At 38.4% G+C, this 25,299-nt stretch overlaps 1 protein-coding gene and 1 pseudogene across 1 annotated transcript in view; both read left to right on the top strand.

Moving 5' to 3' along the window:
• The window catches only part of LOC102817549, an 82,779-nt pseudogene extending 79,964 nt beyond the window's left edge, over window positions 1–2,815 (top strand).
• An 11,371-nt stretch (window positions 2,816–14,186) lies between these two features.
• USP8 (ubiquitin specific peptidase 8) overlaps window positions 14,187–25,299 on the top strand; it is a 61,661-nt gene continuing 50,548 nt past the window's right edge. The window contains exons 1-3 of the mRNA XM_006831656.1: window positions 14,187–14,290; window positions 17,390–17,534; window positions 19,945–20,030. Of these exons, the coding sequence (XP_006831719.1) occupies window positions 14,187–14,290; window positions 17,390–17,534; window positions 19,945–20,030 (335 nt within the window). The remainder of the gene's footprint in view (window positions 14,291–17,389; window positions 17,535–19,944; window positions 20,031–25,299) is intronic.

Genomic DNA, 25,299 nt, shown 5'->3' with positions numbered 1-25,299 from the left:
CAACCTTGCAGTTCACACTGACCTTTCAGTCCAGCGCATTAACCCACAGTGCCACATCAAGATGGTAACAGTATTATAAATGTGTACCAGGTTAAAACCAGTTTCAACTTGGTATAAGTCACTCTTTAGACTTGTTGTTAAGTGCTGTTGAGTCAGTTCCAACTCATAGCAACCCTGTATAGGGTTTCCAAAGGGCTGCTGGTGGTTTTGAACTATCACCTTGCAGTTCAAATTGACTTAGCTGTCCAGTGCTTATCCTACAGTGCTACACCGGGCTCCTTCTATAAACTTGTTGTTGTTAGGTGCCATCGAGTTGGTACTGACTCATAGCGACCCTATGTACAACAGAACAAAACACTGCCCAGTCCTGGGCCAACCTCAGAGTTGTTGCCATGCTTGAGCCCACTGATCTTGCCGCTTTGCCAATCCATCTTGCTGGGGGTCTTCCTCTTTTTCTCTGACCCTGCACCCTACCAAACATGATATCCTTCGCCAGCAACTGGCCCCTCCTGACAGAGAGATGAAAGTTTGGCCTTCTTGGCCTCCAAGGAGCACTCTGGCTGCACTTCTTCCAAAATGGATCTCTTGGTTCTTTTGGCATCATGGCACTTGCAATATTCTCTTCCAACTCCGTAACTCAGAAGCATCAGTTCTTGTACAGTCTTCCTTATTCACTGTCCAGCTTTTGCATGCATATGAGGTTATTGAAAATACCATGGCTTGAGTCAGGCGCACTTTAGTCCTCAAGCTGACATCTTTGCTCTTCAACACTTTAAAAAGGTCTTGTGCAGAAGATTTGCTTAATGAAGTACGTTGTTTGATCTCTTTACTGCTGCTTCCATGAGTGTTGATAATTGATCCAAGAAGAGTGAAGTCCTTGACAACTTCAGTCTTTTCTCCATTGATAAGAATGTTGTTTATTAGTCCAGTGGTGAGGATTTTTGTTGTCTTTACATTGAGATGCAGTCCATACTGAAGGCTGTGGTCTTTGATCTTCATCAGTAAATATTTTAAGTCCTCTTCATTTTGAGCAAGCAAAGTTGTATCATCTGCATATCGCAGGTTGTTAATGAGTCTTCCTCCAGTCCTGACGCCTTAGAGTTAATTTTCTTTGTGTCTGTTTTTTAAGCACTATAAGAACTTTGTCAAAATTTCCTTAGAAATTTTCTTTTCTCAGTTTCTACAAAATTACACTTTCTTGGTTTTCCTTAATTCTGATAACTCCTGTTTCCTTTTATTAAATATGTCCTCTTTTCTATGCCCAATTCTGGACCATTCAAGTACTTTGGCAATCATAGAGAAGTAAGAGCTCATTTCCTTTGTGATCTGTTCTGGTTTTAAATACAGTATAAATGATGTCCATATTTTTTGAACTATTAAAGATACTTGTACATACATACAGTGTAATACTACTCAACCAGTAGAGAAATTAAGTTTTGATACATGACTACCATATGATGGAGCTTGTAGACACAATGCTGAGTGAAATGAGTCAATCACAAAAGGGCAAATAGTGTATTATGTCACTCTAATAAAAAGAGAAAAACATGCAAATGTATAGAGACCAAAGTTTTTTAGTGGTTACCAGAGGTTGGAAGGAGGGGGAAAGGGATGTTATTGTTTATGGAATACTGAGTTTCAGGTTTCTGTGATGGAAAACTCACATTGATTAAAGGTAGTGGTGCACAGCCAATTATTGTAAGTGCTGTCAGTAAGTTGTATACCTGTAAAAAGGTGAATTGACATAAATTGTGTGAAAATATATGGTGGGACTTCAGAAAGTTCATGGAAAAATTGATTATCTTTTAATTTCACTGTTCTACAAACTTTTTGAAGTCCTTTCATACTTCACAATAATGACAAAAAAAATAAAAGATAAAGAGTAATTGGTGAGTCTGCCTATGTCCAACAAACTCCTCATAGGACTTGGTTCCTTGGTGTGAAGGTTTAGGGTCATGGTTTTATGGGACATCACATTAATTGGCCTAGTAATATGTTTAGTTCTTCTGTTCTACATCTTTCTTTATGTAGTACCTGGGTTCTGAAAAGCTTGCAAGAGGCCAGTAGGCCTCTATTTGTCTGGAGCAATAAAGAAGGAAAATCAGAAATACAAGAAGGATATGGAATGTGCAATTAATTGCTTCTGTGAACAACTGTCTCTTTTGCCATGAGACCAGGAGAACTGGATAGACATCAGCTCCTGCAGTGTGAACCTGGAGTATGCATTCATCCCATGTCTCCCTTGTGCAGTTTGCTCAGTGCTCTGAGGGCTTCAACATCTACTGCTGTGGCCATACCTGTACATGTTGGCTTGAACCTCACCAGCATGTCCAAAATACTGAATTGTGCTGGCAATGAAGACATCATTACACTAAGGACTGAAGATAATGCGGACACCTTGGCACTAGTATTTGAAGCACCAAACCAAAAGAAGTTTCAGACTATGAAATGAAGTTAATGGATTTAGATGTTAAACAACCTGGAATTGTAGAACAGGAGTGTAGCTATGTAGTAAAGATGACTTCTGGTGAATTTGCACATGTATATGGCTGGATCTCAGTCATATTGAAGATGCTGCCACTTTTTCCTCTGCAAAAGATGGAGTGAAATTTTCTGCAAATGGAAAACTTGGAAATGGAAACATTAAATTGTCACAAGTAATGCTGATAAAGGTTTTACTACTTTTGCACTTACATCCTTAAACTTCTTTACAAAAGCCACTCCACTCTCTCCTACAGCTATACTCAGTATGTCTGCTGATGTACTCCTTGTTGTAGAATATAAAATTGCTTCTGAGATGCCAGCGTGTATTTAAGACTTTAGTTAACCAACTTTGTACCTCTGAATACATACCTAGATATTTTCTGTAAATAACCTCAGTTTTTTTCTCTGTTCTCTAAAATTTGTTGAAAGAACAAAAGTCCACAGTCAAATCTGTTCTTGTTAAGCTAGAAATACTTCTGTGTTATCTGGAAGTACTCTTATGCTTTATATAAAGGATCTTGTTGTTAAGTGCTGTTGAGTCGGTTTTTGACTCATAGAAACCCTATGTAGGGTCTCCGAGGAGTGGCTGGTGAATTTGAACTAAAATCCGAAAAAATTAACAAAGCTCTTTGAGAATTGGTTCTGAGATGCTAGCCTGCCCCTAACTGGCCATCAGCACATAGCTCCTCTCCTTCTCTGTGTCTAGAGTCCCCAGCCACTCCATCTCTCCACATCATCTCATCGTCTCTATCTCCATCTCTGGTGTCACTGTTTCTCTGGGTAGTGTCCCGCACTCTTCTCTTCACCCAGTGACCTCTGCTCCTGGACAGCAAAGTCAACCACTCCCCTCCTTTTGCTACGAAATGTCTACCTTTACATTTCCAACCCTCACAGTCAGTCCTGATAGCAATTATTCACTATTGTATCACAAGAGTCCTATCCCCATCTCCTTTCATCAGCCCCGCCCAGCCAGACAGATTAGAAACTACTTAGGGGAGAGTCTACCTTCCTTTGTTCCCTCTCTACCTAGGCTTCCTTGACGTCTTTCTTTAGATATTGTTCCTTCAGGTATATTCAACCTGTTCAAGATGGAATTAATTACTTTCCTATAAATCAGTGATTCATAATTAGAGGCAGTTTTACCGTCAGGAACATTTGGAACTGTCTAGAAATTTTGGTTGTCACAATTGAGGATGTGTTGCTACTGGAATCTAGTGGATAGGCAACAAGTAATACTGTTAAACAATACTGCTAACACCTGGAGCAACCTTCCAAACATTTTATCTAATCCAAAGTGTCAGTAATACTGAGAAACCATGTTGTAGATTACTTAAATTTTGAAACTATACTGTTCCTTTTTTTAACAGCTATACCCTTCACATTTCTCAGGGTAGAAAATCGTGTGTGTGTGTGTGTGTGTGTGTGTGTGTGTGGTGGGGGGAAGTTATGCAAAAAAGAGAAAGCTTTCCACAAACCAAAGCATGTTTACACCATTTTGTTTTGATTTTTGCAGTGAACATTTTGCGATTCATTTCTCTAGTTTCATTTTCTTGTCCCATCTTCTAATTCATTTTGCATATCCCCAGTTTGACTCCCTAAGATATCATTTTTTCCTATCTTCTTGCAGTTGCCTGCTAAATCACATATACACAATTCAGATGACTTCTCCATAATGTGCCCCCATCTCACTTTACTGATTGATTTTCATCATTGTTATTTTTAGCCAACAATTATTAAGTGCATTAAGACGTGCCAGTTTATTTCCTTGGTCCAGGTGATTATTTCCCAATACAACCTCTATAGTATTCCTTATGTTTCTCATTTCCCTCCCATTAGTAATTTTCTCATTTTGTCTCTTTGCTCATATTATTTCCTTCTTCTGAATGTCGTTATTTCTCACCTTCTTAGCTAGTTCTGTCTGTTTCATCACATCACCATAAGCCCTGCTCACTTGTGATGCATGAGAGTCTGAAAACCTAGGTATAATTGTCCTTTGGTCCAAGTACTGTACTAAGGGTACAATATACATAGCAAGCACTTTAGGACTTATACCAAGAAATGAACTACAAGAACAAGGTTGCTATGTGTTGGAAATGACCTGATGGCAGTGAACTGTTTACTAGTTCAGTTCTGGTAATTAGACCAAGATGTTTGAGACCAGAAACCCTATCAAATTCTTTATACCGCTGTTGTTAAGTGCTGTTTAGTCGGTTGTGACTCATAGAGACCCTGTATGAGGAGCGGCTGTTGAGTTGGAACCACTGACTTGCAATTCAAATTGACCTTGAGATCTAGTGCCTATTCAACACCAGGACTCCTTTCTAGCACAGTGCTATTCAAAGTAGCCAGTCTCTGAACTGTTTGTTACATGTGATCTTTGTCAAGGTCATTAATGAGATAAACGACTTGTGGCAGAAAGTGAATGTGCTTAGTTGATTTAATTCTATCAGAAATATAAGACTAGTAACAAGTTGTCAAGGACTTCATTCTTCTTGAAAAAACTATCAATACTCATGGAAGCAGCAGTCAAGAAATCAAATGACGTATTGCATTAGGCAAATCCGCTATACAAGACCTTTTTAAAGTGTTGAAAAGCAAAGATGTCAGCTTGAAGACTAAGGTGTGCCTGACCCAAGCTGTGGTATTTTCAATAACCTCATATGCATGTGAAAGCTGGACAGTAAATAAGGAACACTGTATAAGAATTTATGCTTTTTAGTTACGGTGTTGGAGGAGAATATTGAAAGTGCCATGGGCAGCCAGAAGAACCAGCAGATCTGTGTTGGAAGAATTACAGCCAGAGTGCTCCTTGGAGGCCAGAATGGCCAAACTTTGTCTCTCATACTTTAGACATATTGTCAGGAGGGACCAAGTGTTGGAGAAGGATATCATGTTTGCTAGGGTGGAAAATGTCCTAATTTTACTCTCATATTTTAAGGGCAGCTTTGCTGGGCATGATTCTTGGGTTGGCAGTTTTTTTTCTTTATAGTTTTGTATATGTCATTTTGCCTATATGGTTTCTGCTACGAAATCAGAGGCTGTCTGCTTCAGAAAAAATTCATGGTTTCAGAAACCGTATATATATATGTGTGTGTGTGTGACTGCCACAGGTTTTATTGTATGTCGTATTTTTGATGCATTGCAAATCTTTGTTTTTTAAGTTTCTTATGGTTGGTGGCTAAGTTTTGGAAACTGTATCTAGCAACATTACTAAAGTCACCTCTTAGTTCTTGTAGCTCTTTTATAGATTCTGTATGATTTTCTCCATAGACTGTTCTTGTCTGTGAATTATAAGATAGTTTTGCTTTTTTGCTTTCAATTTGAATCCATGTTTTTGTTTAGTTTATTTGCTTGATTTATTGCACAGGCCCAAATCTCCAGTATGTTGACATTCTTACATTTTCCTTATTTTAGGGGGGGAAAGCATTCAACCTATTCTTCCTAAGTGTGATTGTTTTTCTTTTTTTGTGGGGAGTGGGTAAGTTGAGGAAATTTCTTTCTCTGTCTAGTTTGCTGAAAGTTTTTATTAAGAAATTATGTTGGATTTTATCAAATGGTTTAAACCATGTCATTTCCTGACTTCTGTTGATAATGGATTTATATGTTATTATATGCTGATATACTCATGTGTAAGGAGCTCTGGTAGCGTAGTGGTTACGAAATCGGGCTGCGAACCATAAGGTCAGCAATTCGAAACTACCAGCTGCTCCGCGGGAGAAAGATGAGGCTTTCTACTCCCGTAAGGATTTACACCCTCGGAAACCCTGTACAGGGTCGCTATGGGTCGGAACCGACTCGAAGGCACTTAACAACAACAACAGGGTGGAAGGTCAGAGAAAAAGAGGAAGACCCCCAACGACATGGATTGGCCAAGTAGCAGCATCGATGGACTCAAGTGTGGCTACAATTGTGAGGTTGGCCCAGGATCAGGCAGTGTTTCGTTCTGCTGTGCATGAGGTAGCTGTGAGTCGGTACCGACTTGATAGCATCTAACAACAACAACAACAACAACAACAAGTAACAAGTAGTTCCCCATCTAGCACTGGTCTGTGGATCATAGTTTGAGTAACATTGCTGTAAGCACAAGATTTTGAAATTTTAAAATTCTAATTTGGAGTATGAAGTATATATATATTTGAAATATATTTATATCCTAACTTAGTATATATACACATACACACACCAGAAACAAGTTTCTTGAAACAGTACTTAACCTGATTATATGAAACATATTCTGAAAATTTCTGCTCTCTTTTTTTTTTTTAATGCTGAGCATGATCTTAATGGATTGTTAAATATCTGCCTTCAAACATCTAGCACCATGCTGGACACATTGTTGTTATTGTTAAGGGCTGTGGGGCTTCTGAAAAGTGACTGGTGGATATGAATCTCCAACCTTGTTAACAGTCCAGTACTTATACCACACCAGGACTCCACACTATCGAATAAACACTGGACTGCTAACTGCAAAAGTCTGGCAGTTCAGACCAACTAGCCGCTCTGAGGCTGTTTGCTTCGATAAAGATCTACAGCCTTGGAAACCCTGTACCGGGTCAATATGAGTCAGACTTGACTAGTTGGTTGTAGTCGGCTAGAGGCTGTAATGAATACTGTTACTTCCTGGAGAGCCAAGATCTGGAAAGATGGTGCATGGCAACAAAGACAAACCTTGCTTTCGTTTCAACTTTGTTGTGGACTTCGTCAGTGCTTGATGTGAAGCCCTAGTTATCAAGACCAGTTTGAGTGACTGCAAACCTCAACTGCTGTCTTCATTTTCTTATCTAATCCCTACTCTTTGAAAGGATCAGAGGGACCTCAGAGGTAGAGAGAAAGTGTAAATTTGAAGAGAGATTTGAGATACATTTTGTTCATAAAAGAACTTTGATAACTATTTTTTTTTTATTATGATCCTTTCTGAAGTATAACATAATTATAGTATTTTTAGTATATTTAGTTCTAGATCTAAATGAATCCATTCTAAAAGTTATTTGAGCTCTGTTCGTATTCAACATGCTTACGTAAGTATCAATGTGTTTGTTGCTGCTGCTTTTGTTTTTAGTACTACAGCCCAAACAAGGAAATTATGAATTAATCCAGTCACTTTGACCTTAAGTAATTTTGTCAGTTGTTTCTAGCTTTATTTAAAGGCAAATGCAGCAGAATAATGTATCAAAACTTGTAACACATTAAACTTCATGTAGATTTAAGTTGTGTACATAGCCCTTTTTGATTTCTTTCATGGGTAGGGAAAAAATATTTTTTGTCTTGTGCTTTGACTTCTGCAGAAATACATATGATTGTAGAAACTGAAATAGCAATTGACATGATGCTGAAAGTCTTTTTAACGTAGGCATCATTGTTTGACAGGAGGTGGTGGTGTGCCGTGGAGTCGGTTCCGACTCATAGCAACCCTGTATAGGGTTTCTGAGGCTGTAAATCTTTAATGGAACAGAAAGAAGCTTCATCTTTGTACTGCAGAACAGCTGGTAGTTTCGAACTACTGACCTTGAGATTAGCAGCCCAACTAAACCATTATGCCACCAGAGCTCCTTTGTTTGACAGTATACTTTAAAATATATAATTTTGTTAATGAGAATAGAAACAACTTTGGTCCTCTGACAGACTTTAGACATTATCAGAGAAGGTTGTTAATTAACTTAACTATTCTCAGAAATCAAATAAGGGCAGAAGAGGTAATGTAATAAAAGTACAATCTTTTTTTTTTTTTTAAAGTCTACTCTGTCATGTGGGGTTGATAGAACAGCAGCTAAAAACAGGGGCTTGGTATGATGCTCCTGATATAGCCCATCAGTTTGTACTTGAGGTGTCTTTTCAGAAATTTCTAATAAATACTTTAGGTAGGATGTTGATAATTCTATGGAAAAAAAGATTCCATTGTTTTGGGGAAATGTTGGGTTAGACAAAATAAAATACTTGTGTATTTTTAAAAAAGAAGTATATACTCTTTCTCTTAGAAGCCCTTGCTAAAAACTTTCTTGTCATCATAATCTTATCCCTGTACTTTTTCCTCCCTGTGTCTACTCATTTGCCTAGTCCTGTCATTCTGCCTTTGTAGTGTCTCTTGTATCTGCCTTCTCCTTTCCATATCCACTGCCCTAGTTCTGAGCTTTATCATCTTCCCTTAGGATCATTATATTAGGTAACTACTAGTATATTTCTTATTCCAGTCTCTTAAAACCTAACTGTCATCAGTTTGGGTCACCTAACTTCCTTCTTCAGGATCTGTTATGGCTTCCCCACTACCTTTAAAAATCAAAACAAATGCTTTAAATGTCTTTCAAGATCTTCCATTATCTGTTCTTAAATTTCCCCCCCCCCCCCATATTCATTGCCTAGTAGATCCTTGTTCATTCTCTATACTAGATGGTCCCTAAAAATTTCTTCACTTTCTTGATTCTTTCCTCAAACTATTCCTCATCTCTATCAAAACCTTTCTTCTACAAAGACTCAAGCCAAATGCTGTCTTTCCAGTGATGCCTTCTAAAATCACCTGTCATAGTTCATCTTTCTCTCTGCATATTACTCTATTTTCCTCATAGAGTACATAGTGTTGAGGGGGTTGCATGGTTTTGAAATACCCTTAACTATAATATAGGCATTATTTGTACAAATATGGTATTTCTTATACTTTATAGCTTGATATCATAGTATGTTGTATAATTACTGCTTACCACTTTCTCTCACAAACTGAGAAAAGGGATCATGTCTTCGAGTGCCTTCTATACAACAGGATGTCATGAATTTGACTTAAACTTAATTTTGGAATGGCTAAGCACTCTATAGGATAAACACTGGACTGTGAACCACAAGGGCAGTAGTGTGAGCCTGCCAGCTGCTCCACAGGAGAAAGATGAGGCTTTCTGCCTCCTGAAAGATTTACTGCCTCACAAATCCTATACAGGGTTGCTATGAATCAAAACCGACTTGACGGCACTTGACAACAAAAAATGATATATTATTTTAGCTTGCCTATGTAGCATGTTGTTAAGTGCCATCAAATCAGTTCCGATCCATAGTGACCCTATCTAGGGTGTCCAAAGAGCAACTGGTGGGTTTGAACCACCCACTTTGCAGTCCACCACCAGGTGTGGCACTGCAAGATAATGCTCTGGACTTAAATGTCAGTTTGAACCACATGGTCAGTGGTTCAAACCCACCAGCTACTCCTCGGAAACTCTAGACAGGATCAGTATGGGTCAATATTGACTCATCGGCATTTAACAGCAACAACATAACATTTTTAAAAACAAAACAACAACAAAAAAACCCCACTGCCACTTAAGTTATACCGACTAATAGCAGCCTGTGGGACAGAGTAGAACTGCTCCATGGCACTATTTTACTCTCCCTGGCCCTTAGTAATAATTTAAGCACCAACATGCTCTGCCCTTTGCCACAGTGATGGTTCTTGTGGGAGCCCTCAGGTCTTAGGTTTCTTTAAGCGCCTTCTTAAAAAGCTAGTTCTTTACTTTACAATGCTTTCCCTTTGTTGTTGTTGTTAGGTGCCATTGAGTCGGTTCCGACTTACAGAGACCTTATGCACAACAGAACAGAACACTTGCCCGGTCCTGCGCCATCCTCACAGTCGTTATTAAGCTTGAGCCCATTGCTGCTGTCACTGTGCCAGTCCATCTCTGTGGAGGTCGTCTTCTTTCTTGCTTACCCTCCGCTTTACACCTAGCATGTTGTCCTTCTCCAGGGACTGATCCCTCCTTATAATATGTCCAAAGTATGATGAAGTCTTGCCAGCTTGGCTTCTAAGAAGAATTGTGGTTGTACTTCTTCCAACACAAATTTGTTTGTTGTCCTAGCAGTTCATGGTACTTTTACTATTCTTTTCCTACACCATAACTCAAATACATCAGTTTTTCAATGGTCTTCTTTATTCATTGTCCAATACTCATACATATAAAATTTTTGAACATATCGTGGCTTGGGTCATGTGCATCTTACTTCTCAAACTGGCTTCTTTGCTCTTGAACACTTTAAAGAGGTCTTGCTTAATTAGCAGGTTTGTCTAATGCAATATGTTGTTTAATTTCTTGACTGCTGCTTGCATAAGTGTTAATAGTAGATCCAAGCAAAATGAAGTCATTAACAACTTCAGTCTTTTCTCCATTTATCATGATGTTATTTACTGAGGACTTTTATTTTCTTTGTGTTGAGGTGCATCCATCCTGAAGGCTGTAGTCTTTGGTCTTCATTTTTTGTTGTTGTTGTTAAGTGCTATCAAGGTGGTTCTTACCCGTAGTGACTCTGTATAGGGATTCTAAGGAGTGGCTGGTGAGTTTGAACCACTGACCTTGCAGTTCAAACCGACCTTGTGGTCGAGTGCTTACCCTATCGCACCACACCAGAACTCCGCTTTCAGCAAGCAAGGCTGTATTATCTGCATATTGCAGGTTGTTAATGACTCTTCCTCCAATCTTGATGCCATGTTCTTCATATAATACAGTTTCTCGGATTATTTGCTCAGCATATAGATTGAATAAGTATGGTGAAAGAGTACAACCCTTGCTCACACCTTTCCTAATTTTAACCCATTAAGTGTCTTTTTATTCTGTTTGAATGACTGCCTTTTCATCTATGTACAGGTTCCTCAGGAGTACAATTAAGTATTCTGGAATACTCATTCTCTCATAGCTTGCCATGCTCTACACAGTTGAAAGCCTTTGCATATCAATAAAGCACAGGTAAACATCTTTCTGGTGTTCTCTGCTTTCTTTTAAGATCCATTTGATGTCAGCAATGATATCCCTCTTTCCACATCCTGCTTGAACCTCTGGCACTTCCTTGTCAATGTACTGTAGCAGCTGTTTTTGAATGATCTTTTAGTGAAATTTTGCTTGCATGTGATATTAATGATACTGTACTATGATTTCTGCATTCTACTAGGTCACTCCCTTTGGAATGGGCACAAATATGTGTCTCTTCTGATCAATTGTCCAGGTATTTGTACTCCAAATATCTTGGCATAGATGAATGAGTGCTTCCAGTGTAGCATCAGTTTGTTGAAAGATTTCAATTTGTATTCCCAGAGCCTTGATCTTTGCCAGTTCCTTCAGTGTACCTTGGACTTTTTCCTTCAGTACCATTGGCACTTGATCTCTTGAAATGATTGAACATTGTCCAGTAACTCTGTATTCCTTCTATCTTCGTTTGATGCTTTCTACATCATCGATATTTTGCGTACGTTGTTATTAAGTGCTGTTGAGTCTATTCCAATCTGTATAGGGTTTCTGAGGAGCAGCTGGTGGGTTTGAACCTCCGATATTGTGGTTTAAAATGACCTTGCAGTGTTGGGCTTATCTTACAGCTCTACACCAGGACTCTAATTTGCCCATTGTTGTTGTTGTTAAGTGCCGTTGAGTCAGATCCGACCCATAGCGACCCTATACAGGGTTTTCGAGGAGCAACTGGTGAGCTTCAATTGCTGACCTTGCAGTTCAAACGGCTTCGCAGTCTGGCGCATTAACCCACAGCACCACCCCAGGACTCCCATAGGATTCTTTAATTCTTTAAGTCAAGGCTTGCATTTTCCCTTATTCTGACGTTTATAACACCTCAGGTGTTGCTTTCTTTATGTCAGGAGAAACTATATTCCTGGAGCATCTCTTTACTTTATCACATTTGTTTCCTTTTCATGGTCAGATTTCAAAAAATCATTTCTAACTTGCTTGAATTTCTTTACATTCATTCCTCAATGAATGTGATTACGCTCACACTGCTGTACAAAAGCCATATTCCCAAGGCTATATCAGCTTCTTCTAATACCTCAAATCTGTTTTTTTGAAATTTAAGGAGCCTTGGTGGCATAGTTGGTTACGAGCTAGGCTGCTAACTGCAAGTTCAGCAGTTTGAGTCCACCAGCTGCTGCAGGATAAAAGTATGGCTTTCTGCTCCCATAAAGATTTATAGCCTTGAAATCCTTATACGGGGTCACTATGAGTTGGAACTGACTTGATGGCACACAGCCACCACCAATTTAAAGTGTGATTGGAATCAAAGCATTTTGGAGCTTCACATAGGTGATTGTTGTTGTTGTTGTTGTTAAATGCCATCGAGTCGGTTCTGACCCATAGCGACCCATAGGGTTTCCAAGGAGCTTGAACGGCATAGGTGATTAGAGGCCTTTTTCAATTTCCCCTAACATTCATTATGAGTTGGAACCGACTCAATAGCACTTAATAACAACAATGTTGCCCTTACTTAGCATTGTTGTCAGGTGCTGTTGAGTCTATTCTGACTCAAAGGGTTTCTGAGGCTGAAAATCTTTATTGGAGCAGAAAGATTTACCAATCTGTCACTCCTTAGGATTTTTGTTGTTGAGTTGGTTCTGACTCATAGCGACCCTGTACAGGGTTTAGAGGCTGTAAATCTTTACAGAAAGCCTCATCTTTCTCCCGCAGAACAGCTGGAAGTTTCGAACTGCTATCCCTGAGGTTAGCAGCCCGATTTGTAACCACTACGCTACCAGAGCTCCTTGTACTTAGACTATAGTATAAATAATAATTCATAAGTTAATGAAATTTGGGAGAAAATTAAACTATTCATTGATGTACTGTATAATCTTAGAGTCCAGGTGTGGCACTGTAGTGTAAGCACTGGACTGTTAACTTCAGGTCAGTAGTTCAAACCCACAAGGTGCTCCTCAGAAACTCTATACAAGGTCAGTGTGAGTCAGAACTGACTCAGCAGCACCAAACAACAACAAAACCATTTATCTTAAATCCCCAAAATAGACATTTAAGATGTTGTTGTTGTTGTTATGTGCCGTGGAGTCGGTTCTGACTCATAGCGACCCTGTACAGGATTTCCGAGGCTGGAAATCTTTATGGGAGCAGAACGCCTCATCTTTATCCCGTGGAACAGCTGGTAGTTTCGAACTGCTGACCTTTGCAGCTCACAGCCCAATTCGTAACCACTACGCTACCAAAGTTCTTTAGAAAATTTAAAATTAATCCTGATAGAAAAGGATGTAATTTAAGATTTTATTTTTTTTCATTGCTTACTTGTCTTATGCTTTTGGGGGGACAGGATGGAAAGTTAGGCATTTTGTTAGTTAAATGTATGAAGAATGGGAGTGTAGAGACTGAGGTGGGACAGGAAGTTGACATGGGCTCAGTCAGTGATGATGAGTTTAGCCACACCCCAGTCCTCATTGCTCCTGTGTGATAGGTAGTGGTGAATGATGATGGGGATGTTTTGGGCCTTGAGCTTCTTCATGGCGATGAGCAAGGGGTCTGTCTCCCTCTCCAGCTCCACTGTCACAGGGGTACTCGTCACATTCTGTGGGGCTCGGGGGTCTAGCACACTGGCTTTCTAGTACTTGGTCACGTGTGGTGTGATGATCCTCTTCTGTTTAGCTTGTGGTCGCTCTTCAGAGGGGAGTATCTCAATGTTCTTCTGGCCTTCCTCAATTGTCCAAGTCATCTAACCCTTCATCTTCCTCCATATCATCAGAATTCTCACCATCAAAGTAGTCCTCTTCTGACAGTGAGACCCAGCTCTGCTCCCCACAGCCGCGTAGAGTGCACCTGTGCTGTATATTTGTTTTATTTTAATGCTGAAAATTATAAACTAATTGTAGACTTACATGTATATATTTTGTTTCAGGACAAAACAACTTTTAATGAAATACACCATTCATTGTGAAAGTGGAACAATAAAGATTATTCGTCATGCCTGCTGTGGCTTCAGTTCCTAAAGAACTCTACCTCAGTTCTTCACTAAAAGACCTCAATAAGAAGACAGAAATTAAACCTGATAAAACCAGCACAAATAAGTATGTGTTCTTTCCTATTTTCTTTTCTGTTTTAGAGTTTATTTGAAACGAGTCATATAAATAAAGTAAGAGCTTCTTATAGAAGTTTGTAACTAGTCTGTACAGAATTTTTATCTTTTGCTAATGCACATGTTTTTCTCTCTGGACAGTGTACCATATCATAGACTTAAGAGGTAGAGACTACAAAGGGTCTTTAAAAATTATTCATCCTAAAACTGTGTTTTTAAACTGTCTTTAATAAAACAGTTAAAATGCTAATTAAGCAGCATTTTTATTCTTTATGAGAGATGAGATATGTACTTTTTTGTCCAACATTATGCAAAGTATTAATGTGCTATTTTGACATGAATTTTAAACTGATTCATTTTTTCCCTTTTTATTTTCAGAGTGTAGACTGAGACAAAGGTTAGAGATGATGCATTCCTGGTAGAGGTTACAAAATTCTTCCTGAGACAAAATATAATATGATAGAGGTCCAGCTATTTTGATATGTACTAGAAGCCTACTTTAGCTAAAAATAGGATATCATTAAGATTTTTAAGTTGTTGACAGTTTTATATCTGAAGGGACAGGATACAGTAAAGAAACTTTTTCTCTGAATTTTTTTTGACCAACAAAGTAGAAAGTGTAGAAATTAAAAAAGCAACTATATTATTATGTTGATTTCTGCCTTCAAGTCCATTCTGACTCTTAGCAACTCAGTAGAGCCGAGTAGAACTGCCGCGTAGAGTTCCCTAGGCTGGAATCCTTACAGAATCCTTACAGAGTGCCACCTCTTTGTCACATGGAGCTGCTGCTGTTTGTTGTTAGGGGCCATTGGGTCGGTTCCAACTCATAGTGACCTTATGCACAACAGAACGAACCACTACCAGGTCCTGCGCCCTAGGGTTAGCAGCTGAATGTTTCACCAGTGGGCATCAGGCCTCCTTCTGCATCACTGTAGACCTGGGAGTAACAGTTTCAGAAAGAAAAGAAGGGTTTGTCAACCATGTACTCCAGACTTTGGTGAAAATAGGTGCTTTTTGGCCAGAGAGAAATGAGAGGCTCTTAAAAAAATGCTATGTACAATCCCAAATGAATCTATGAAGAAACACCTGAATAAAACCTGTGATTGCACAAAGACATTTTTATGAGTCAAATCCTAAAGGAAATACATGAAAGTTAGGTAGATCATAATTCATCAAGGGGTAGTAGGAACTCTAAAGAAGGTTTGGGAGGCAAAAAATCCAGAATCAGCTGATATTTCTAAACATTACTAAGGACAAAATGGACTTCTTAAGGAGAAACCTTATAGGCGTAAAAAAGAGTAAAAGAGGGATTGGCTTCTTGCAGTAAGTTAATAATGTTGATGGGTGACAGAGAAAGCAGATTGATTTCACTCCTTTTGAATGATTTTCAGTTTGGAAGTTTCAGATTGGGAAAGATAAAAGGATCTTAAAATCTTTCTTAGAGAGCATCATCTATTCCTAAAATGGGTCCATCCTTTCTAGCAGTGTCTGCTTTAGCGCTGTGCCTAGATTCCAAAGGAAGTAGTATGCAGGAAGGACCTCCTAGAAATCTTAAACTCCTATTCTTGCTCTATTACAGTACTGATCCACAGAATGCTAGAATCCTTTTAGAATGCTTGCCTGCTTCCCTGGACTCACAGTAGATTGTCGTCAGCTAGATCTGTCACACAGAGGCCCTTGTAATATGCTGGCATCAGGATATTAAACTGCTATTTGTGTTTGATTTACCACTGTCCCAGGACTGTGATACCATCCTTGGCAGGGCATCTACAGTGGCTGAAATGGTCTCCGTGTAGGACCATCTTTAGCTTATTCCTTGTAACAAGTTCTAGTTTCTTGACCTGACTAATGTCATAACTAATTCATGTCCTAGTGTGAAAACCATAGAAAACCAGGTCGCTGTTCTTTATAAGTTACTGATAAAGCATATTGTAATATAAGTATTTAGGAGCCCTAGTTGTGTAGTGGTTACAAATTGGGCTGCTAAACTTAAGGTCAGCAGTTGGAAACTACCAGCAGTTCCATAGAAGAAAGATGAGGCTTTCTGCTCCTGTAAAGATTTATAGCGTCAGAAACCCTATACACAGGGTCTTTCTGATTCGGAACCAACTCCACAGCACATAACCACCACCTCCACCATGTATGCATTTGCCTCTATAACTTGGTTGTCAAAATTTGAATTCCTCTTGTAGAAATTCCTCTCTTATTACTCTTCTTTCTAAACACTTGGTTAAAATAATAAACTCGAGAAAATATTCATATTATGAGCATCAAAGGATCATCAAAATATTTTATTGAAGTATAATTTTAAGTTTTATACCTGAACTCTCCTTTCCCTCCAGGGCAGTCAGGCATTTTGTACAGAACTGTAATCAAGAAGGAAGATTGCAGTCATGGCCTCTTTCTTGGACCTAGTTTCTTAGATTTTTAGGTGGGGGCAATTTTGCTTTATGGCTAGAAAAGAATAAGGTATTTGTTTTAACAATAAAATAAGTAAAGGATAATAAATCAGTACAAATAGTACGCAGTTATATTCTTACATTATAGACTATAATTATGTTGACGGCCTAGGACCACTTGTTAGCAATTATCTATTATACCAAAGTTCTGTAAAACAGGACTAGAAATGCATTTTTCACAATGTGACTAGTATGGTGTGGTGCTGTAGGATGAGCACTAGACTTCTAACCACAGGGTCAGCAGTTGAAACCCACCAGCTGCTCCTTGAAAACCCTCTACAGGGTTGCTATGAGTCAAAACTGACTCGATGGCACTTAACAACAACAACATAAATATGAAACAGAAGTATTTAAAGAAATTTTCAGGTCATATTTAAACATATCCAACTTTTTATCAATTCTGAAATGTTGTTATTGTGTGCTGTCAAGTCAGTTATGACTCAGAGAGGGACCCTGCATAGGGTTTCCTTGGAGTTGAGTTTGAACCACCAACCTTATGGTTAGCAGTCTAATGTGTAACGTACACTAAATGATTGCGTTTGCTATATAAAGATTCTCTATGGATTTTACACATAACCTGGTTTTTCCCCCCAGATGTCAAGCATTTTAATTCTGTTTTTTCTCATTTTAAGGTATGTACAGAGTGCCGTGAAAATCTTCAAGGCAGCAGAAGAAAGCAGGTTAGATCGTGATGAGGAAAAGGCCTATGTGCTATATATGAAATATGTGACTGTTTATGATCTTATCAGACAAAGACCTGATTTCAAGCAACAGCAGGTACTTTTTACTTTTGTGTGCTGGAGCTATTGATTTTCTCTAAAAGTTTTAACTGTCCATGAAATTTAGATCACATTATGCAACAGCAAGTTCAAGCTCTTAAGCAGATAGAAAAAAGACTGTACATTTTGTTTCATTATTTACAAACATACATTGTCTTGTGTTTGTTAAGATTAGAGCATTATGCTGTTGAATTGGTTCCAACTCATGCGATTCTGCATAGGGTTTTTGAGGAGTGGCTGGTGGATCTGAACCACTAGTCTTGCGGTTGAAACCAACATTGCATTTGAGTGCTTATCCTACAGTTCCATATCAGGACTCCTTAGAGCAACATACAGATTCACGATCTATTTCCTTTTGTAACAAATGTTTTTAGGTCAAGTGAAATGATTCCATTTTCTCATACATTAAATGAGAAAAGGAGTCCTGGTGTGGCACTATAGGATAAGCACTGGATTACAAGGTCAGTTTGAACCACAAGGTTGGCAATTCAAACCCACTAATCACTCCTTGGAAACCTATTACAAGGTCTCTATGAGTCAGATCCGACTAGACTGCACTTTACAACAACAAATAAGAAAAAGTGCAACTGTTACAATACTGTCCTCTCAAGGTTCAAGATTTAGTCACTTAAGTTTTTATGTAACAGCTTTTTATATTTAACTGACATTGTTGGTTGGTTGGTTATGTGCCGTGGAGTCAGTTCCGACTCATAGTGACCCTGTACAGGGTTTCTGATACTGTAAATCTTTACGGGAGCAGAAAGCCTCATCTTTCTCCCACACAACAGCTGGTAGGTTCGAACTGCTGACTTTGCAGTTCACAGCCCGATTCGTAATCACTATGCTACCAGAGCTCCTAAACTGACGTTGTAGCCACACTTAAATAGATCTCAGTTTGCAAAATGAGTACTGATCACTTCCAGAATAACTTATTTTGCTTTTAATCCTTTGAGTAGGTGCCAGTCTTTGACTTTACTGAGGCCATGGATGGATGAAGGAGGTGTAAATGATAAAGAGAACCAGTGACTGGAATAAGTGTTATTAGAGAAAATGGTTGCATTTTGATTGCTCAGAAACATGCAAAAAACCCCACAGAGTCTAGGTCAAAGAAATGGAAAGAATGTTGTATGGGTGGTTCTACCACTTTTTTTTTTTTTTTTTTGCATTGTTAGTTTAGGGATAACTTTAATGAGTTTCACTTAATGGTGGTAAATCACTGCTGGTGTTTGTTCTCACCAGCTATGTTATGCCAATAACTGTTGCTGGATTTTAGATCAGCTTTGGTGAGGAGGCTCCTTGAATTTAGCTGCTCATTCATCACTTCACACATGGTTGTAGTGGCCCTGGGAGATTCCTTGTAGCATTTTTAGGCATACTTATTTATAACAAGAGACAGACTAGCATAAATTCAAAGAAGGTTTTACATATTCTTTGGTGGTTTTTACAGTATTTTTAAAGAATTGGTTAAATAGAAATGTGAAGATCCTTAAGTAAATTAAATACTGAAAGATTTGTAAATATGGATAACTTTGGCAGTTTTGGTATTTGCTGTTATAACAGGGCTACTTTTATGTACTTGTTTTTTATTTTTTGCTTACTTTTTTATGAACTAGTAGTTAAGTTTTCCTTTGACAAGATTGGGAATGTTTTTGTAGCTCCCAGTATTTTTAACTTGAAAAGACTGGAAGTAAATGTTAATCAGTAAGCGATTTTTCCATTTCCACTGAGTATCCATTGCATTTCCAAAGGGATTAACTAGTTAAAAGCTGCAGGAAAAGCTCAGGTTCAGAAGCTCCCTACAAAGGCTCAAGTGACCCAGACCATTGTCTCTAATGCTGCAGTTGTTCAGTTCATGGTTTTCAGTAGCAGATATTTCATCTACTTCTATTTTTGAATAGCTTTTGTTTTATTTAATCTGACTTCAACCTCTCTAATATACTTCAGATGCTTGAGAGGTTAAATTTAATAGCTAGATATCACCAGTCTTTTATAGAAATATGTATATTTTACTCATATTTTATGCTAGAAAATATTTAAGATACAGATAAAATTGACTATTAAGCTTTCCAACTAGCAAGACATTACTTCTACTGATTACTGATTGGAAAAATCAGTTTATGAACAGTGCATTCAGGACTGTCTAAAAAAGTGTTATTGTTGTTAAAGTGAGTGGGGAATATATTGAAAATATTAGTATAGCAAAGTCTAGGTAAAATTAGGATTCTATTTTGAAATCTCCATAATATTCTGGATGATGGTGGTGGTAGTTGTATGTTACCAAGTTGGTTCTGACACATAGCAACCCTGAATAGGGCCTTCCATAAGCACCCTGACTATAATGTTTTTAGCATTATTGCTGTCACATTGGCCAGTACTAACAGTATGGGATGGTTTTCCTATAATTTTAGGACCACTTTCATTCAATTCTTGGGACTTCAACCATCAAAAAAGCTATTGAAGAAGCTGAAAGACTCTCAGACAGCCTTAAACTCAGGTACAGCTTTTATTCTAAAACATTTAAAAGAATATAAATTTAGAAGATGAACATAATTTTTAGCATTTGTTCATTTATACCTGACCATACATATAATATCGCAGTTCCTAGAAAAAAAAAGTCTTTTTTTAAACTCAGACACGAAAATTAGAATCTTTTTTGCTTTCTCACCTTTATTTCATTTATGCTTTACCATTAATATTCTTTATTGAAATTTTGAAAGTATTTAGAACGATGAATTGTTAAGGTAAGCACTGGTGTGTTAAATTATAACTCTAGTCCAATGTTCTGTTTGTAAGTTTCTGGTAGGATTCTTCAGAAAAAAGGTAATGTTTCATATGCCTCATGTGCTATGCCACTGAACGCTAATCTTAGTAGAATGAAGTCATTTTAGTTTTGCAGAACTTAGTTTTGCTCTGCCTAGCTAGAGAAGCTATATTCTAATTATGATATTTGCCATGACTGGCTTGCTAGGCTTATAAAATGATGACAAACTTGTGAATAGTACGTTTTGGTTTTGGTTTTCAGTCTGCAAATAATTAAATTTAAAAGAAACTGTTTTTCATTTGGTATTTTTTCTTCATGATTTTTCATTCATTTATCAATGAACTATTGCAATTAAATGAATTGCTTCTACTTAGAAATGATCTTTTTTAAGTAATACGTTCCCTGTCCTATTCAGAAACTACTAATCTTTGGACTGTTGTATGTTAAGGGCCGAAACCCACTACCATTGAGTTGATTCAGACTCTTAGAAAGCCTACAGGACAGCATAGAACTGCCCCATAGGGTCTCTAAGACTGTAAATCTTTCTGGAAGCAGACTGCCACATCTTTCCTACCACGGAGCAGCTGGTGGGTTTGAACCACTTTCATTTAGTGCTTTAACCACTGTGTCACTAGCACTCCTGTTAAGGGGCTAGATATGGATGCTGTAATTTAGGATCCCCATTTTCTTCTACATTTAGCCAGTTAATCAACTCAGTAGGCTAGAATTTCTCCTAATCTTTTGTTGTTGTTGTTGTTGTTGTTGCTAAGTGCTGTCGAGTCAGTTCTGACCCATAGCGACCCTGTATAGCGTTTCCGAGGACTAGCTGGTGAGTTTGAACTGTGGACTTTTGTTTACCCAATAATAATGTTTTTCTCTTAAATTTGCCTAGTTTCACCGTAATCGTACTACTCCTGATATGCCCTTTATTCTTTTAAATGATCTTTTAGGCCTTAGTAGCTTATGCTTGTACTTTTTTTATATTATGAACCAGTTTGTAAGTTAATGAGGTCTTATAATTGTTGGCTAAAAAATAATTATTGAGATATAATTCATATACCATACATTTCACTCATTTAAATTATATTTGTTGCTGTTAAGTGCCTTCAAGTTGGTTCTGATTCGTAGCGATTCCGAGGAACGACTGGTGTATGTCAGTGTTTTCTCAAAGGTATGTCAGGTATACTCAAAGTTGTGCAACTATCACCACAATCAATTTTAGAACATTTTTATTACCCCAAAAAGAAACCTGTGCACTTACACAGCCCCTCCTCCCCCTTTCTGACTCTACAACTTAAATCAAACTAGTTGCTGTAAAGTAGAGTCCGACTCACCCCACAGGAGTTCCAAGGCTATAATTTTCTCTGGTAGCGTAGTGGTTACGAATCGGGCTGCGAACCTTAAGGTCAGCGGTTCAAAACTACCAGCTGCTCCATGGGAGAAAGAGGAGGCGTTCTACTCTCATAAAGATTTACACCCTCGGAAACCCTGTACAGGGTCGCTATGGGTTGGAACCGACTCGACGGCACTTAACAACAACAACAATCTTTACAAAAGCACACTGGCAGCTGTTTCTTGTAGAGCATCTGATGGGTTCAAATCACTGATTTTTGGTCAGTAGCCAAGTGTTTAATCACTGCACCACCAAGGCTACTTTTTCTCCAATTCTAGGCAAAATAGTTTACTTCCTGTCTCTATTGGCTTCCCCAAATGGACATTATTTGGACATCTTATAAATGGACTCACATAGTATGTTACCTGTTGTGGCTAGCTTCTTTCACTTAGCGTACTGTTTCATTTCATCCATAGTGTGTCGTCTATCAGTACTTCATTCCTTTTTATTGCCAAATAATATTCTGTTGTATGGATATGTTGTTGTGTGCCATCAAGTTGGTTTCAACTTACTGAAACCCTGTATGTAGATGGTCTCTAAGAGTGACTGGCAGTTTTGAACTGCCAACCTTGCTGTTATCAGTTATGTGCTTATCCTGTAGTGCCAAACCCAGGTTCTAGTATGTATGTAGCTAATTATTTTTATAAAACTGAAATATGATTTAAAAAGTGTAAAACCTTATTAACGTTTAGATAAAGCGTCTGCTTGCCAAAATTCAAGTTATTATTTCTATATAAAAAGTTAAGATGTATTTTTGTTTCACAGAATGGGTTTGTAGTGCCATGAATTTGTTTTATATGATTTTTCTATCCAAGGTCTTCTCATACTCCCACCAAATGTTTGGGTGGGAGCATGCAAGTATATAGGATTCTTAATGTCAGGATTGGTTAGCTTAGAAAAACTTAAAAGGAGCCATCTCAAAAACAGGAATAGGGAATCCGAGCATCATCAAGAAAGAAGAGCCCTGAGCAGAATATGAGATCCATACCTGGAAAACTGGTGGCAGCATGGAGAGAGAGAGACAGCAGCTGTGGTCTTCCCAATGAATGGACTCAGTAAAACTGAGTGACTGCGGGCATGAGGCTGGCTTTTGCTGTTTGGGCATTTACAGACATGCTAAGAAGCTTTGTAACACTTGTCCCAACAGAGCAGAAGCTGAATGAGAGCCACATGGATGAGAGGCTGAAGAGAAAAGCAAGGCGTGCCTGCAGTTGGGCAGAGGAGAGGTGCTCCTGACTGCAGAACGGTTGCATACTGAGTTGTTTCTGATTGAACAGGATATAGGAATACTGAATGGTTTAAAATTAAGAAAAGTGTGCGACAAGGTGTTGTATTCTTTCACCAGACTTATTCAACCTGTATGCTGAGCAAATAATCTGAGAAGCTGGGTTATATGAAGAAAAACGTGGCATCAGGATTGGAGGAAGACTCATTAACAACAACCTGAAATATGCAGATGATACAACCTTGCTTGCAGAAAGTGAAGAGGATTTATAACACAGATGAAGATCAAAGAGCACAGCCTTCAATATGGATTACATCTCAATGTTAAGAAAACTAAAATCCTTACCAGTGGACCAATAAACAACATTTTTACCAACGGAGAAAAGATTGAACTTGTCAAGGACTTCATTCTTCTTGGATCAACTATCAACACTCACAGAAGCAGTAGTCAAAAGATCATACGACGTATTGCATTAGGCAAATCTTCTGCACAAGACATTTTTAAAGTGTTCAAGAGCCAAAGAAATCAGCTTGAGGACTAAGGTGCACCTGACCCAAGCCATGGTATTGTCAGTCACCTCATATGCACGCAAAAGCTGGACAGTGAATAAGAAAGATCGTTGAAGAATTGATGCTTTTGAGTTATGGTGTTGGAAGAGAATATTGAAAGTGCCATGTGCTGCCAAAAGAACCAGTAGATCTGTTTTGGAAGACGTGCAGCCAGAGTGTTCCTTGGAGGCCAAGATGACCAAACTTCGTCTTTCATACTTTAGACATAGTGTCAGGAGGGACCAGTCACTGGAGAAGGATATCATGTTTGTTAAGGTGGAGGGTCAGAGAAAAAGAGGAAGACCCCCAATGACATGGATTGGCCAGGTGGCAGCATCAATGGACTCAAACATGGCAACAATAGTAAGGTTGATCCAGGATTGGGAAATGTTTCATTCTGTTGTGCATAGGGTCGCTATGAGTCGGTACCAACTCGATGGCATCTAGCAACAACAAAGGAGATTTGGTAGCATAGTTGTTACGAATTGGGCTGTGAACCTCAAGGTCAGCAGTTCAAAACTACCAGCTGTTCCACAGGAGAAAGATGAGGCGTTCTGCTCCCGTAAAGATTTACAGCCTCAGAAACCCTGTATAGGGTCACTATGAGTCAAAATCGACTCCACGACACGTAACCACCACCACCAATGGCCAGTGATCATAAGCATTTCTTCATATGTTTGTTTGGCCACCTGAATGTCCTCTTTGGTGAATTGTGTCTGTTCATGTCCTCTGCCTATTTTTAATTTGGATTCTTTGGCTTGTTCATGCGGCATTGAAGTGTTCTGTAAATTTTGGAGAGTAATCCTTTGTCTGTTATGTTGCAAAACATCTTTTTCTAGTTTTTGAGTTCTCTTTTCATTCTTTTGGTGAAATCCTTTGATGCACATAAGTGTCTCATTTTTAGGAGGTCCCAGTCATCTATTTTGTCTTCTATATGTTTTCAGTTATATTTGATAGTGTATTTATGCACTGTATCAGAGTTCTTGTTCGTCCTCATTTTTTCATTGATGATTTTTATAGTTCTAGGCTTTATATTTAAGGAGCTCTGGTAGCGTAGTGGTTACGAATCGGGCTGTAAACCTTAAGGTCAGCGGTTCGAAACTACCAGCCTCTCCGCCGGAGAAAGATGAGGCTTTCTACTCCCGTAAGGATTTACACCCTCGGAAACTCTGTACAGGGTCGCTATGGGTCGGAACCGACTCGACGGCACTTAACAACAACAAGGCTTTATATTTAGGTTTTTACTCCATGTCGAATTAATTTGTATGTCGTGTCTCATTTTTGTGCAAGTGGATTTCTAATTTGGGTAGCACCATTTGTTGAGGAGACTCTTCACTATTTAATGCATTTTGGCCTTTTGTCGGAGATCAGCTGACCACAGATAAATGGATTTACTTCTGGGTTCGTAATTCTGTTCCATTGACCTATGTGTTTTTTCACTGTACCAGTACCAGGCTGTTTTGACCATTGGGATTGTGTAGTAGGTTTTGAGATTGGGAAGTGAGGCCTCCTACTTTGTTCCATTTTTTAAATAATGCTTTGTTTTTCCGGGGTCTCTTTCCTTTCCAGGTTTAGTTGGTAATTTGTTTTTCTATCTCTTTTAAGAGTTTTTTTTAGCTTCTTAAGATGTGACTTTTGGTCATGGATTTTATACTTTTCTAAGATAAGCATTTAAAGATACATATTTACCTTAAACACTACTTCAGCTGCATTGTACAAATAGTAATAGGTTGTATTATTATTTTTTTTTTTATTTAAGGTTTTTATTGTGGATTGAGTGAAAGTTTACAGGGCACATCATCAGTTTCACATTCAACAATTCATATAACTTGTTTC

Source organism: Chrysochloris asiatica, unplaced genomic scaffold (assembly GCF_000296735.1).
Source record: "Chrysochloris asiatica unplaced genomic scaffold, ChrAsi1.0 scaffold00004, whole genome shotgun sequence".
Classification (NCBI taxonomy): domain Eukaryota; kingdom Metazoa; phylum Chordata; class Mammalia; order Afrosoricida; family Chrysochloridae; genus Chrysochloris; species Chrysochloris asiatica.
The sequence above is the reverse complement of the archived record's forward strand: the minus strand, read 5'-3'. Positions and strand labels throughout refer to the sequence as shown.